The sequence below is a fragment of the Gallus gallus genome, chromosome 4, assembly GCF_016699485.2.
Source record: "Gallus gallus isolate bGalGal1 chromosome 4, bGalGal1.mat.broiler.GRCg7b, whole genome shotgun sequence".
Lineage (NCBI taxonomy): Eukaryota > Metazoa > Chordata > Aves > Galliformes > Phasianidae > Gallus > Gallus gallus.
Genome location: NC_052535.1, coordinates 82,133,660 through 82,150,652, shown reverse-complemented (window position 1 = coordinate 82,150,652; position 16,993 = coordinate 82,133,660). Strand labels below are relative to the sequence as shown.

At 35.8% G+C, this 16,993-nt stretch overlaps 1 protein-coding gene across 5 annotated transcripts in view; it reads left to right on the top strand.

The window, feature by feature from the left end:
- Window positions 1–16,993, top strand: part of CFAP99 (cilia and flagella associated protein 99) — a 47,451-nt gene that overhangs the window by 1,846 nt on the left and 28,612 nt on the right. For 3 of the 5 annotated variants that reach the window (XM_040699330.2, XM_004936222.5, XM_004936223.5), the window contains exons 2-6: window positions 590–717; window positions 6,679–6,823; window positions 9,587–9,681; window positions 13,787–13,899; window positions 15,942–16,116. In XM_040699330.2, coding sequence (XP_040555264.2) covers window positions 598–717; window positions 6,679–6,823; window positions 9,587–9,681; window positions 13,787–13,899; window positions 15,942–16,116 — 648 coding nt within the window. In that variant the 5' untranslated portion in view covers window positions 590–597. Of the gene's footprint in view, window positions 1–589; window positions 718–6,678; window positions 6,824–9,586; window positions 9,682–13,786; window positions 13,900–15,941; window positions 16,117–16,993 lie in introns of those variants that run through there. The other 2 variants (XM_046940481.1, XM_046940480.1) reach the window with 2 other exon arrangements.

Genomic DNA, 16,993 nt, shown 5'->3' with positions numbered 1-16,993 from the left:
AACAAAACATCAAGCATAAGAAGTTACAAACTCCTGTGCCTTCAGAAACCTTGGCAGTGGCTGAGGCTACCTATGTGTTGTTATCACTGTCCAGCCTGCTGACTTCCTTATATTTCTCATGTCCCCATTCCCATTCCTTTTTTTCTTTTTGAAAAATAGGCTGTTAACAACAATGTGTAATAGGATTTAAGACAAAAAAAATCTGTTTTCATTTACATCTCACTGGGAAGATCAATGTATTAAGTAGGACCGGTATAGCACATGTGCAAAAATTAATGCTTTTCTCAAGATTATACTTAATTATATTGTATCAAGTAACCTGATACAGAAACCATTAAAAGTGTCATCCTAATGATCTCCTGAGATATTTGCAAAATAAGAAATATGTCATTACGTCTTGTATTTTATTGATATTTCTACAGTTTTCTCATTTCTCCTGTTAGCAGTTCTGAATAACTGTGATTTTGAAAGCTTGACCTAAATGTTCTCTTGTACATTACTACAGTGTATTTTCTCTATGAGCCTATCAACATACATTATGCTACAATTGAAGAAGGCATGAAAAATTAATGATTTACTATATTTATAGGATTCTCCATGGTGAAGATGGTCAGCCATGGAAAACATATTACAATAATAATCCAACAGCTTAACAAATTTAACCCAGAAAATCAGAGCATGGAGGATTTCTTGAATGAATCAGCTAAGATGTTGCAGGTACATTACGTTTCAGTTCATTTTATATCGTTTACATCTTTTTAGTAAATTATTTTAAATATGAAGTTATCAGTTTTCTAACATGCTCTTGTAGCTTTCCTAGATTTTCCTTACAGTACCAATGTTTTTCATTCATGGTTTTAAGCCCAAATTTCTTGTGGTTATCACCAGAAAAGAGAAAAGTAAAAAGACCAGAAGAGTTGAATAACTGCTTGGATAGCAGCTAAAGATGGGGGAGGCAACAATGTCCTAAAATGAATCTGACAGTCACAGGGAAAGTTTCTCTTCCACTTCTAAACTGTTTTATCATTTCCTTTCTCTTTTTCTCCTTCCAAATGAAAGTTCCTGTCAGCGCCACCTATTTGTATATACAAAAGCAGATCAGAAGCTGACTCACAGGATCAAGTATTCTTGCTTCGAGGACATAAGCGATTGTCACAACAGGGGGATAGAAGGCAACAGGCAGTAAATTGACTACCTGATTTTAATCTAATACTGCAAGTAACCAGACCAAGATTTGCCAATCTGTAGCTACACTGGCTGAAGCAGTTCCTATCGTTTACTGACCATGCTCTGTCATCTTTTCACATCTCTTTGTCCTTAGTGACACCCTTACTTCAGCTGATGCAGCCAGTGGATTGAATCAGCTTTAAAAAATGATGAAGACATTTGTATAGCCTACTATACACAAAAGTAGCCTACTTTTGTCTGTATGTGCTGTGTACTAACAAACTACATTGTCAAAACTCTGATTGTATACTGCCACGTAGCTCAAATACTTGTTTCCACTTCTGACAGTACAGTCTAAAGTGCTTCTATTCCATGTAGTTAGTTTGTTTTGTATTCATTCTGCATAAATGACTACAGGGATATAAAACTTCAGGTCTGGTATGGAGTCTAGAGGTAGAGGTGTTGAATCCATTCACATTTCTTGACTATTTGCTTTCTTAAACAGTTTCCAGTTAGGCACCTATTTTCTGCCTCTTGCACTGTGCTGGCATAACTCTTTATGCATTCATGTGTTGAATTACATCAGGGAACTGATCCAGTTTCAAAATAATCATTTTTCACTGAGTGCAGACTGGGTAAATTCAGCTAAATTAACTCCTGCCAAAATAAATACTTGTAAAAATTAATATTCAGAGCATTGCTCTTCTCAGCCCAGGAAAGGTGACAGAGAGACAAAAGAAGCAGTAACTCCATTAGAAAATCACGAATGTTAGGATTCTTATTAAACTCATTCAAATGGAGAAGAAAACAGAGCATAGCTGATGTCTATAGATAAGGCAAAAATCTTTCTCTGGGATAGCTTAAAACATTCTATTTCAGCTCACTTGCTACATAATATTTTTGCTGGGAATTTATCCAACAAAATAACATCTGTTTTTATACAGAATTCAGCTTTAGGAAATGTTTCAGTACCGAATAGGTGATTATAATTTCTCATGGAAAATTCATTTGACTTCTTTCTATTTCTATAAAATAGAAAAATTCATAATAGGTTTGTGGCCCCCAAAATATTGCAGTGTTTTTGTACACATGATCTCCAGTCTTGGCCACTTACCAATTAGTCAGTGTTAATGACTTCAACAGAAACTTCCTCTGGTTAGAATCCTGATTAAGGCCATCACTTTAGATCACACTCGATTTGAGCCTTTATGTCTCATTGTAGGGGCATTACAATTTGCAAACCTAACATTGTGAACTCCTGGCCAGACAAAAATCAACAGAGTCAGATTTCGGAAGTACAAATCCATATGATGGCAAGACACAGCTCTTTATTCGGTTAAGCAGGTATCCAGTGAATCAGACTTGACTTCTCAACAAGTTACTATTTTCTATTCTATTAGAGTTTTCTATTTGATTAAATAGTTTTCCATTTCCTGAGAGAATAATCAGATTCCACCCATTATCAACTGTGTTTCTTTAATATTATATATCTTTAAATATTGTATTTGTATATTTCTAGTCTTTATGTCCGTTTAATATGATACCTGATATATCCTGTCTAGTTCTTTGATAACCTGTTGATAACCTGCAGAAAATACACTTGTTATCTTATTGTCCAGCTGTTTGTGGTTGTTCCTGGTGAAACCAACAAATTAGAGCTGTGTTCTTTCTCTCAAAATAAAAAGGCAGCATGCATAGGTCACTCCAGAATATGTTCTAAGATTCAGCACCTTCCCCAGGCTCTCTACCAGCCTGTAGGAGCCACTATGGACACCAGTATTGTAAAGTCCCAGGTCCTCAAGCTTATTACATCTGACAGCCACATGCTAATACCTGAGCTGCGAGGAGAAGATAGCAGAGGATATTTTACACGCCAAACTCTATCTTCTTTCAGAATGAAGTAGATTTTGAGGAGCGATGTAAATGCTGATAGTAGCTGAAGATAATCTAGTTCAAACACCTCAGGGTGCACGGGTGTCATCCAGCCCAGCCTTGAGCACCTCCAGGGATGGGTCATCAACAGCTTCTCTGGGCAACCTGTTCCAATGCCGCACCACTCTCTGAGTAAAAAACTTCCTCCTGACATCTAATCTAACTCTCCCTTTTTTAGTTTGAAACCATTCCCCCTTGTTATATCACTGTGCACTTTTCATTCATAATGTGAATATGTTCTAAGTAAATCTCATAGGTTAGAAAACCAAAGTTTCAAGACAGAACATAATCTCTCCAAGGCCACTCAGGATGCAAGAGATGAAGGCCTGTTCCAATCTCATTTCCATCTTCCAAATCCTAATTCGTGTTTCTATAAATAAGTGGAGTCAGGGAATCTCACTCATTGTTAGTTTCTTCTCATTAGAATGTTATGATAAAAATTAGTGCAGAGGAAATTCTGTGTTAATTTCCATATATTTTCTTTCTGCATCATGTTAATTTTACATCGTGAAAGAATTTATGTTGATTGTTCCTACTATGTTCCTATACATGATTTTCTTCCAGGAAAGAAATTATACTTTGACATGTAATTCAGCTATTTACAATCTTTGTGTTTATTGCATTGTATGTTATAATGCTTGGAACATAATACTGGACTTGTTTTTCACTGGGAACATTTTCAAGAATGTGGGTTCCTTCATTACTTGATGTGTGATTCCTAGGTGCAACAAACCAGCCTACACCTTTGCTCTCAAAGAGTCTGTTATGACCTTCAGAGCTCATAAAAACAAATAGTGAGTGCTTATAAATGCTCTTGTTCCAGTGTTGTGACCTCACTGGTATTAAAACGGAGTTCAATTTGAATTGCCTGGAAAACACATTAACTTAATTATTTAAATCTATCTTGGTTCTTTAAATTATGGATATTCACATTTGAACTACATGTTTATTTCTATTATTCTTGGTTTGAATGCAAACACTGCTTTTCCTTGTTTATCTTCCTAAATGCGTTTTAATACTCTTCCCATCAGATTGATGTCCTCCAGATAATATCTTCATTTTTGTTTATTAAAGCTCCTTCTTTTTATTAAGTATCTTCAATTAAATCTATTAAAAATGATCCACATCCACAGAGATCCTTCATCAAGTGTACTTTACATAAGGACATGATTTTATCGGGCTTTCTATAAAAATGGACTGCTTCTGTTCATTTTGAAGGGAAAAAAAGTTTTGCATCAAACTGAATCATCCCAGGCAGTTTTTCTTCCAACTGACTGTTAGAATCAAGATTTTGCTATGATAACGAGAGACATGCTCTAATACAGAAAGTATCATGCAACATTTGTGCCTTTCTCTGTGTAAATAACTCACTTTATTTTCAGTGGAATTATTTGCTTTAATTAGAATTGCAAGATCAGACCCATCATATGACCTTCATAAACCCCACCAACTGAAAAGCTTAATTGTGTAAAATCAGAATAGCCACTCCATATTCACTGTTCTACTCCTTTATTCCTCTGATATTGATAGCAAGAGGAACCTGTTTATGAGCTTTCCATTTGCAAGAACATGGTGTAATTTGGCATAACTCTTCATCGTTCTCATATGTGTTGGTTCAGCTGTATGTCTCACACATGCCCACTCAACTGTGAGTAAAATCTCCAAATGTCAAATGTCATTGGTTTATTTTTTGATATGAAAATAATTTAATGGAAGATTATTTTGATATATGCAGTGGAAAAAAGTCCTACTAAATGGCACGAATCTAGTTTGTATTATCGGTTACTGATATAGATGCATGTTATGATCTTTCTAAGAAAAGGATGGAATCTGATTTTTCTGCAACTTCCTGTTCATGTAATTTAATAAGTATGAGGGAAAATAGCCTTCACTGTACCTCTTTGAGATGATCGGCATTATTACATGAAAATACTAGCTGGTGTCTGCAACATAGACTGTAAATAGTAGAAGCAGTGCATTCTCCTATTTATATTCTAACATCCTAGGGCTTTTTTTCCCTATTGAAATGGCTAGAAGCATTTCACTGACTGCAGCGGTGAAAGAGGACTCAGTTCTGGTGGCTGATCCAAACCCCAGTGAAGTCAGTAGGGATATTTTCTTTCATTTTCATGGCATTTTGATTAGACCCCTGGAGAGGACTAGCACTGATATCTGAAGTGCTATAAATTAATCAGACAGCATCTGCAAAATGTGCATATTCTGCCTAGAAGTAGGCAAGATCAGTACATGCTATTACACAGTTCTCTCAGGAGGTGAAAGCTATTTTATCTTTTCATCAAATATTATCTTTTTCCTTAAAGGTTTGTTTCACCTTAAACTAAATCCTTATCCTGAGGAGCCTGATAAGGAAGGAACAGCTGATGTTCCTTCCCTTCCCTTCTTCCCCTCCAGAAACAAGAACTTTTCTTTCTTTCCTTACCCATCCTTTTCTGACCACAGAAACAGCTTCCACTATCATACTTAATATCATGCACCCACACTGGCAAGGCTTGCTTTTTGCAGATACTTCTCTATCTAATTCATGGTATTTCCTGTACTAACAAATCTTGAAAGTTGTTTGTGTTCACAAATCCTATGCTTAAGCTTTCTTACACATTCTCTTCTATTCTCGAGGCAACTTGACCCATTCCCAGCCACAGCTAAGTGTGAAGGAGCAGGGAAAATATGCCCCCAGAAGCAGACTAAGGACGTTAGGAATCTCTCAAAAGGCAGAGATAATGCCAGTCAACACATATTCATACATGAGTCAGTCAATCTCGTGCACAGACAGGATCCTTCTTTTTCAACTTAAACACTTGGGAATGAGGAAAACTGAAATTCAATGTCATAGAGAGATATTTTTTATGGGAATGACTTTGTGAACACATATTGCAATGTTTTACTTAGATCCAACACTGTGATATGCTCAACGTTGTAATATATAGCTTCCAAACATTAAAAAAAAATAGAACTATCCAGTATTCATCTACTATAAGCTTACTATGCTTTACACAACAGAACAGATAATAGTAATGTAATGTAGTAATATTTGAGATAGCGAGGTTGTTTCTGGAGGCATATTGTTCAAGATTTATTGTCTTTGATAAATTTCAATGAGTGCAATAAAAGATGATAGCTGCATATTACTTTCACCTGTAAATTATCTGGCCTTTCTCATGCTGGAGTACTCACGAGAGGTGCTTGCAAAGCTAACCAACTAGTAGTTGAGAGGAAAGCAGTTGAAGGGTAATTGAGAAGGTATGAACGTGGCCTGATGGACATTAGAAAGACACAAATTTTAGCATTTATGAATTTTTTTTTCTTGTTGCTACCAATGATTTTGTGTTATCTGGGGAAAATCTCTTACCACCTCTGTACTGCAGTTCCTAGATTTGCAAAATATTTCCCAAAAAGGAATCTCTTTAAAAAATGTGATTGATATCTGTGATGTGACAGCCCTCTGAGCTGTTCAGTATTTGTGTTTTTCAGTTACCTCAAAATGATTGTACTTCTTTTTATACACAACTAATGTTTTATTTCCAGAAAACATTAATCATTATTAATTTTGTATCTCTATAGTCTCTTAATGTGGCAGAAGATAAATTTGTATTGGAAACACTAGCTGGATGCATAGAATACAAATCCTTACTGGATGTAGTAGTCAATGCCTTTTTTGCTCGCGATGGGAGGTACTGTCTGATTTCTGAGCGTAATCTCTATGTAGGTAAGCTTTCCTCAAAACAGCAAATATGTTTAACACAGATCTTTAAAAAACATTATTTTATTAGTGCACGTCTTATTATTACATTTGAAGTATTGTCAATGTGCTCAGTACAGTATGACAAACAGGACCTTTTCCAATAGCCCAATGTTGTAATGTCTAAATCCTGAAATTGTTATTTAGTTTGGGTTCTCGCAGGTATCAGCTGGATATTTACCTGAGAAAATTCAATAGAATATGGCTAACAATTGGGTTAATTGTAACATACAGGCTGCAAATAACCTCACTGACTAGAAATATCTGGAGAGCTCATTGTTTTCCTTTATTGTTTTCTATAAGATTCAATACCTTTGCCATTCAGAGATGAAACTGCCTAACAAAGCTCTGTCTGTTGAGAAGCACAGCATGTCTCACAGTATAAGAAACCATTGCTTCTATGCATATATTAGTTTCTTCATCATTAGTCATCACAATGATGTAGATAGACTTACCTCCATGTATTAGGTCAATTATCTACCTTACACCAGTTACTAAATTAAAATCAGTTATAATACAACCATATCTGATGGAATGAGCTAGTTAGCTAGAGTAGGTACTATCACCAATGTTATTTCAGGCGTTGAGAAGTATTGAAAAGTCATCTTTTACATATTTTTATGCTATGCATTTAATACAGATACACTTAGGTTGAGTTATAAAGTTCCTAAATGAATTGGAATCATGAATTGCACTGGCATTGGTTCTCTGAGTCTTTTGGGGTACTTTGTAATGTCCAGACTGTTTCATTCAAAATGATTGAAAATATTAAAACATACCTAACATGAGCACATCTACATTTTATGTTTTAAAAGCTGTTTCATTTTTACTGTAATTCTGGTTGCTTCTGTCACAGTCCCAGGTAAGATGTAGAAGTCTAAATCAAGTAACAACCTAAAGGGAATGCCAGGGACAAAATTCATAGAAGATTGAGTTTATTCTAAATGATAATGCTTCATTGTTTCCATTTCTCCAGAGCCTTGTTTTTCAGTGTCTGGATCATGTAAATTATACCTTTAAGCTGAGTGTTGCTATAATTGGATTGTCAGGACTGGTCCACTCAAAAGCCTCCATTAATCATAGACAAAGGGGAGACCCCAGAAGATTTTCCTTTATCAACAAGTTAAGAGTCTAAGGTCATTGGCTTATATTTTTTTAAGCGGCTTGTGATTCCCTTTGCCAAGCTGCATTGACACTTAAATGATCAAAGCTGCTTATAAAGGCTGTTGCTATGTGTGAGCAGATTTGAATTTAATAAAGCTTGTAGGAGATAAATGTATATTCTACTAAGACTGCTTAAATATGTTGCTATGCTAAAGCACAAGATTGAAGCCTAACGATACACTGAGTTGGTTGCAGCATATTGGTCAGAATTTATTGCTTTGGTGGCAGCTAAAACACTGCAGTGCAAGTGCAGTCTGACTGATGCAAGTGAATATGGTCAAATAAAAGCTGATACGGAAGCTTGTGAACTTTGCAGGCCTACTGAAATCTCAAAGAACTGATTCCTCCTGTATCAAACTGCATGTGTGCCAGAAGGGAATGAGAGAAACAGATTTGGATTTCTCAGAGAACTCCACAATTTAAAAATTTGCTTTAATTATAATTCAGAATAAAAACAAAAATTGCAATATCTATGCAAAATGCTCACTTGCAAATAAAAGGGAAGTGAAATTCTAGAATTTTTATGTTAAAAATTTTTGTTTTGTGCAATAAACTACGATTTGGGCAGAGGTATCGTCTATAAAAATATTCAAAACAGAATATGTTGAAAAATCCACTATCAAAACTTTTTTTTTAGTTTCTTTTCCTTTACTTTAAATTTGGCCAGAATGACATTTCTTACGCTGAAAATGTTCACTCCATCACAAGAGAGCTGTTTATAACAATTTGATTCTTTCAGCAACTTTTCAATCAGGAGCCATTTGACTCCTGACATCCCTGCCGTATTGCCAGATTGACATGGAATTTCACTGATGGAATATGCATATACTTGGTGCATTGGATGGTACAAGTCCCAAAGAAATGGGCTGCCCTTATCCTCGTCACAGACCTCCCATTCTCACCCTCATGAGTTAGAGCAAACTTTTAGCCACCATCCAGCAAACTGATAATGAAACTGTTTCATGTTAAAATCCACAATCTGACTCATCTTGGCTGTGTGCGTGATGTACTTGCCCGAGAGAAGAAATGCCAGCAAATAAAAGGAGAGAATGGGAACAAGCATTTAGAGGTTGACAGAGCTGCTTATTTTAGCAATGAGGTTGACATAATGAAATGTCTGCAAAATCATGGCAAGATCTTAGAGGATTCCGAATTCTGCACTAGTAGATCTCCCAGTTTTGCAAGCGGATATCTGCAGGTACCAGAAGGACCTCTATCTTGGTTACTTTTTGGATAGCTACTGTTGTTTTACATTTTTAGTGTAAGTGGATAACTGTTGTAATTTTTACATTGAATTCTATATAAATTCTTCATAAATTTATGCTAGCTTAGATCTAACTCAGGAAACAGATAACTGATTTATATGAACCACAGCATAGTCACAATGCGGATAATAAACATAAGGTGAATATTATAACTTTCCTTTTACAATCTCTGTCAAGCACTATATTGCCCAGTTAGATAAGCAATATTGATGAGTATTTAAGATTAAAGTCCTAGAGCATGCTGACTAGAGGGTATACAAGACTGTCCTGTTGCATTTTAAATATATTTCTCTTTTGACAGTTATTTGCTATTTGGCGACTTTTCAGCTAGAAGAGCTTGGTCTTCAGCACTTCAGCAGAATTGTGAAATCTCTGGACACTGTAAAAATGCATAAGGTAATAAAAGTACAATTTTTTCTTCACTAATTAGTGTTTTCTTCATTGTAATTGGTTAATCGGATAATTTCAACTTTCAGGATAATTTAAATTGAGAAAATAGTTTTCAGTTTAAATTCAGCAATTAAATAGAAATTGTTATTCTGTTATCACAAAAATCTTGAGTTTCTGTACTTAGGCAGCAACTACCTCAGATTCAGTCAAAGATTGTTAAATTGTATTTTTTATAATCTAAGGAAGTAGAATAATCCTATGATCTACAGTTCACATGATTTACAGTTGTCCTTCTAGCTTACTCTTGGCTCTGCTTGCATTCCACCTTTAACCTCAGGCAGTAGAAAAAGTTTTTGCCATACACGATGAATCTTTTCATGCCAATTTGTATTCTTTTTTCCATGAGCAACCCACTGCCACTGTGATGATTAATCCTACTGCCATTCCAATGCTTTTCCCCTTTTCCAGAAAAAGCAGAATTTCTAGTTTGCAGCTATGCATGTACCAATTACATCATTACAAAATATATGCAATTGACAATTCCATTGCTGCCAAACAGAAAGCATGACAACAAAATTCTGCCTGCCTTTTCCTCCCTACTCATCAGTTTGGGTTTCTCTCCTCTATTTGTTTGCTAGTTTTCATGAAAGTTAAAAAAATGTAAATATCTTTTGCTTCTCTTTAAAAATGTTGGAAAGTTCTGACTATCTTAAAAGCTATGCTTTATCACCACGGAGAAGGATAAACTGGCTGGCAGTGCTTTCTCATAAGCCCTGCTTTCTTGGGAAAATAAGCTAAAAATTAGATTACTGGTGACATACTTGTGTTAACTGTGATAATCTGGGTGTTGCAAAGCACATACAAACACAACGTTTGAATAGTAAATAACATTGTCTTCTATATACATGTGAGATTTGGGGAATAGCCAAATTTTAATCATTAGTACCCAAAAGGTGATGTTTCTCCTTTTTCTGAACATTGAATGTTCATGTGGATGGCTGTCTTTTTCATGAGTACAGTTGCTTTGTATTATGTAGGGAGAAAGAAGGTTAGGTTGTCTGCATAACACGTTTAGGAACACTCTGGTCACTTTGCTTTCATGGGTTTACCGTGGATTGTTTTTATTAATTCCATTCAGAGAACAAAATGATATATTTCATTAACTGTTAGGGAAAAAAAAAACCAAAGAAGTGGCTAGAAGAATTACCTTAATCTGACAGACAGACAAATCACTGTCTAAAATGCTCTCCCAGCCTCTTCTCTAGTAAACATCTTAGAAACAAGCCACTGGATTGGATGCATCTTGAGCTCATTCAGCTAGCAACACAATCTTCCCACTTCATACCAGTTATCTCTTGTTGATTCTGTTCACCTAGATGTGTACAGTGTCAGTACCATGATGTTTTATTTCAGACAGTTTCTCCTTTCTTGTCTGGAATAACTTTTGTCTGGTAGGGAAGTGCTGCGTGTGTGATGATCTGCACCTACTACATTTTTTTCTCCTGTAGATGTAACTTTGTTTGCTAAAGTATTTTATCAGATCCTCATCACCATGGTACCTAGGTTTTCCTTTCTTGCATTAGAAGAGGTCCTTTGTCTGCAAAGTGAAACTAGATTATATTAATGCACCTGCAGTAGAGGATTTAGAAGCAGCATTTGGTCCCCCAGCAACCGTGACAATAAACAGCCAGAGGCAGATTTACAGCCTTAGCAACAGCCTGAAGTTGTCAGCAATTTGGGATTCTCCATCAGGATGCTGACCCATACATTTGCCTGATGGCTGTTGTGCCTCTTTCAGTTGAGGTAGAAAATAATTATTCACACATATTTACTTAGAAAAGATATGTTTCAGTTAAAAGAGAAATGTTTCTGCATATCATAGGCTGACTGGAATTTTCTTAATCATGCAGATAAGCCATACACAAATGAGTAGCTTTCATGAAATTAACGGCACTATGTTTGTGAATGAGATCTACTGGTGTGAGTAAACCTTCTTCTTAGAGCACTGCATGACAGAATCCATTTGAATGAAATTCCATGTTTCCCTGTGACTAGTGCCTGTTCAAGTATTTTCCAGGCAGAATAACAATACTACCTTGTTCACACACATTCATCTGCTTGAACAGAAAATTATAAGATCACATTCTATACTATTAAGAATACATACAAGAATTCTTTGTGGTTATATACTTACAGAATCATAAGATAAAACCTAGTTTTGTAACCTTAGCAGGATTGTTCTTGAATAACTTATTTATGCGTTGCTAACTCGAGCCTATTTTCATGCTTAATTATTCATACATTTTGTTATTTTATTTTCGTGATTCTATTTTACAGTTTGTATGATAGAGGAAAGACACTGTTGAAATAAAAAGTTGAAGTAAACATTTATAATTTCATACTTGCCTTGTAAAAAATGTATTTCCTGTAGCGTTTAAGAATATGTTTCATTCTGTTCTGTTCTGGTTGTTACCAATGGCACTGAAGTCATTTGTAAAGAACTTCTGACATCTACAAGTAAAAATACTGAATAAGAACCTAATATATTATTCTGTTATTATGAGATAGGAATAGTAGGAAAAGATCAGTAGAGGGTAGGACGTGATCATCCTCCTCGAGGATAGAAGGACAGAAGTCCAAGCTGGGTCAAACAGTGGCAGAAGGACCTGAGACCATGCTAGGACCCTTTTCTGCATACATTTAACTCAGGCAGCCTAGGGTCAGAACCAATGTCTGGCAATCCCTATATTATCACTGGTATCCCCTGCATTACGTCGATAACTGTTCCAGGGCAGCATCCAAGATCTTTTCTCACATGATGCATTTTGGGCATATCCTTACAGCATTTCTCTGGGGATTGTGACTAAAACACAGAAGACTAAAATATAAATCACAATATCTGTGTCTGATTACACAGTTAACCACTGTCTTTGCCTCATAGGAACATATCACAGCATCTATCCGTCACAGAATTACCCATTTATCCTAACACGGTGTGAAATGTTTATAATGAGTACACAACTGGAGGTGCAGTGGGAGACCTCAATGATCATAGTCAGCTGTTGAATACAACAACTAGAAATCACCAAATATATGCTTTTATTACTTTCATCTGCCTTGGAGAGGTAGCTGCAAGTACTTTGTAGAAGATTATTAAAGCAAATATTTAGAAGACCTAGACAAAAAAGATCAGTCAGGGAGAGTTCAGATAATACAATAATTCGGAGGCTTAGTATCATGTGGCAACATAATAGAAAATTGATTGAAGGCTCTGAGGATGGAGTAGGCTATAAAAGAAGAATACTGAGGACACAGTATTCTATATATATAAACAGTATTGTTTATAGCTGAGTAATTCAAGAGGTTCTAACCCATCTTGAGCTGGGCACCACCTGTGAATTAAGAAGCTGCCTGTTAGTCCTCTGGAACAAAAACTCTATACACCTGTATGGCTCTGTAGCAACCAACCCAAATAAGGCAGGACTGAAGCGAAGTCTGAAATAATAAGACCTACAGTCTCCACTGGATACTATTCAAGTGACTGCACGCAGTACCACATTGTATAGCAGCTATCGTAGTTCTCACCAGTTCTCTCTGCAAAGTTCCCAGGGAATTGAAAGGAACTGAAGTAATGCAGGTGCACTGCCAGGCCTGAGATATGCTGGGGCACCGTGGCTCATCCAGCTACAAATAATCAGCAGTTGGCTGCACGTATATTAGACTTCAAAACTCTACTAAAATCAGTGTATGGGAGTAGCAATTATTTTATTTTTTAATGAAAACTTTTGTTACACAATGTTTGAATCAGCTTAAAGATGCATCAAAACATCTCCATGTTGTAGCCACTAGATTTTTTTTTAGGCCATTATAATAGTTCAGTATCTATTAATGTTTCATTAAATAGAGCTGAAGTTCATGAGGCTTTCCTAGCAGAACTAAGGACATACAAATATCAAGCAGATATGGTTATAATACAGGGTAAAATAAAACCAAGTTCTTCAGCAGTGTTTGTAAACAAATCATGTCTGTTTGTTTTTGTTTTTTTTATTTGATAGTTTTATGTACCTCATACCTTTAATAACCGTATTGAAAATAAATCACTTGTTACTAGTTCCTTAGATTCTTCTTCAATGCCTTGTATTTGAACACATGGATAAAAGATGAATGGAGTCAGTTGTACGATTCACAGTATGTAAAGGAGAATTGGATCGATCCACTGCTCAGGTAAGCAGTCAGTACTTAAGTAACCTGTGGTCACCTCAAGAGTTTAGATGCAATACAGAAACCTTCTGATGAAAATTCAATTTGCTTTTAAAGTATCTTTCCCAATGAAGTCACTGAGAACCCTTCTTGTCTTCATGAGACCATAGTAATCCCTTTTAGTTACCCAGAGGCAAGGTTCTCTCATAGAGAAGTCCTACCACAGCTGTTCTAAATTTGTTTCTTATTGCCCATGATTAGGTCAAACATCACGCTAGCAGGTTCGTGTTCTCTCAGGCAGTGAGTCCAGCCTCGTAAGTCACTTTGACATCTGTATGACATTAAGAACATGAAAAAGAGCTTGGATTTGTGCTCAGATTTGTTTAAGCAGACGGTTGTAAAACCCCTTCTGAGCAAATCAGATAAGGATGTAAACAACTATTTTTAAATTATTGTTCATTTACACAGTTAATGGTTTAAATGCTTAAAGGGGCCAGATGTGTCCACACATTGCTTTGGTGGTGATACACCAGCATAAGTACCTTTGCTAAGCTGGAACATTTCCACATGGAGGAAGAGTACCTGTATTTCAGTTACTCAGCAACTTGTGTCACTTTTTAACTCTTGTTTTCACCCAGGACAGATAAATTAAAGCTAACGTGGATACGCCTGGGTAGCTGCAATCACATCTCTTCCTCACTGCAATAGAGATTACTTCAAACGATGGCAAACGCTGTTAGACAGAACTGTTATAAACAGTACCAGCTGAAAAAGAATTAGTGTCTATAGTTCTACAGTATCTGTCACTAGAATTAACCCTGTAATACCCTACAGAATATGTGAAATTAGTAAATGTAGTACTACAGCTTGGGCATGAAATAAAACTCCACTGCATACTACAATAATTACAGAGACATATCTGAAGTCAGAATTTGGCTCAATATATTCTTGTGTAGTAACTGTATTATAAAGTATTACAACAATATAAAGACACAGACATACAGAATAGCAATATTATCTGTTGCTTGTGTTTTTTTAATAGTAGGCTTGTGAGAACTGTCGTTTGCACACAGTCACATTCAGTATAACAAGCACACATTTTGCCTACAAACAAATGTAAGTTGTACAGGAATGCTAAAGACCTGATCTTTTTACTAGATTTGAGACCTCTTTCAAGGGCCTAAGGATGCACTGGACAGTTTAATTGCTTCAGTAGCTTAAATTCATTGAAATATAAGGTTGATATAAAATTCTCATTACTTTCAGAAGTTACTCATAAGCCTCATCCCACAGTGACAGTGGTGGCTAAGCTAATAGTCACATAAAGAAGTCACAATAAGTATGCAGTCATCTGATTTTTACATTCTGGGAAAACTCCATTACATGTGTAATACTTACAGGTTGAATAAATATGAGACTCAATAGCTGACATTAAGCTGTCAACAATATCTGCCCTGTGATAGCTTGTTTGTATGCCACCTTGAATTCTGTACCTTTCTGTCATTCCTGGGAAGAAGTTTGAACCATCATACAGTCAAAAATCCAAACACAGAGAAATCAAAATCATCTCAACTGCCCTACATGCACCAACTTGTTTTGAGGGTTCATCTGCTAATGCCACCACATTCCTTACATCTTTCTATTTGGTTTTCTTTTTTTAATTTGACCTGCATGTGCTGTGAGATCGATCTGTGTGTACTCTGTCAGATGATGACAATGGTAATATTTAGACCACTGTCTATCCATAGTCTCTTCATCTGTATGTACTCTGCTTCTGAAAGCCAATTTGCTGTTCCATAGCCAGATCCTGATGCAAAATTAGCTGGCAACACAGTTGCTTATTCAGAAGAAACTTTGGCTATTTTATTTCTGAACTAGCATCTACCAAGAGGTGAAATAACATAATCCAACTAAATCGTAAGTAGAAATTAATGGGTCTGTAGGAAGTTAACAGTGGTGTAAAGTGTTACAGAATTCACACAAGTGCCAACTACAAATACTGTATTGTAAGTTTGCACAATAGAAAAAAATGAAATAAAATTTTTAAATCTTATTTTTATTTGAAGATGGCAGCCTAAAGTACAACAACTGATAGAACAACTTGCGGATAAGTTAAGTAATCGTACTACTGACGTCAAAATATCAACGGTCACTCAGCCAAAGGAATTTAATTTGACTGCTCCCAAGCCACGTGCCATTCCTGTACCTCTGCCAATACCAGTGCTGGAAAAAAGTCCCCCTGTGAGTTTTTTTATGCTTTGTGAGATACTGTGATTTGTGTGTTCTTGTGCATAAAACCATGATAAGTGATTTAATAGTCTCTTTCAAAATAATTGTAGAAAATCTAAAACCTTTGATGGACAAACAAGAATTCATTTCATTTTCAGTGTTGCTGAAGGTCAGATTTCTATAAAGATAGCTAATTCTTTTCATTTCAGTGAATCTTGCATAAGCAAACTGTAGACCAAATAAAGGAAGGGGGAATGGTTGTTTTCTGTAGTAGTTTTGCATCTTTTGGAGGTAGAACTACACAGTGGATGAAAGCATGATACAAAAGTTTGTGGTAGTCCTTGGATTTGTAAAATGCTTGCTTTGGATAATGCAATGAAGCAGGTAAGGAAAGAATATTCAAATGAAAAAAATATATAAACTAGCTGGATGTTTTTTAGATGAACTCGTTAAAGCAAATAGCAAAGCAATTTCAGTGGAGATGATGGACTCTAGTTTTGCAACTCCTTGAGGGTGGTATTTTATTTCTTGCTATTTGTATTTATGTTGAATCTCTAAATTTTCTTTTTTCTATTTAAATGTATTGCTCACATACAAATGAGAGCTGACTTTGTCTTTGAAATGGTAAGCTTTTATTTTACGAAATGTTCAAGATTCTGGTTCAGTCACACTGGTACAAATCAGAGACACACAACTGGTTTTAAGTTACCTCGCTGGGGTAAGGCAAACAGGATTTGGGATCAGGTTGTTCTGACTAACTTAATAAAGACACCAAAATCATCTATATTTAAAAGCAGTGGGAAGTGAGCTTGGAAGTCACTGTTTTGAGTATTATCTACCACCTTGCATTAGCACTTCAGATTTTAAATAATGCATATGTTGAATGCTC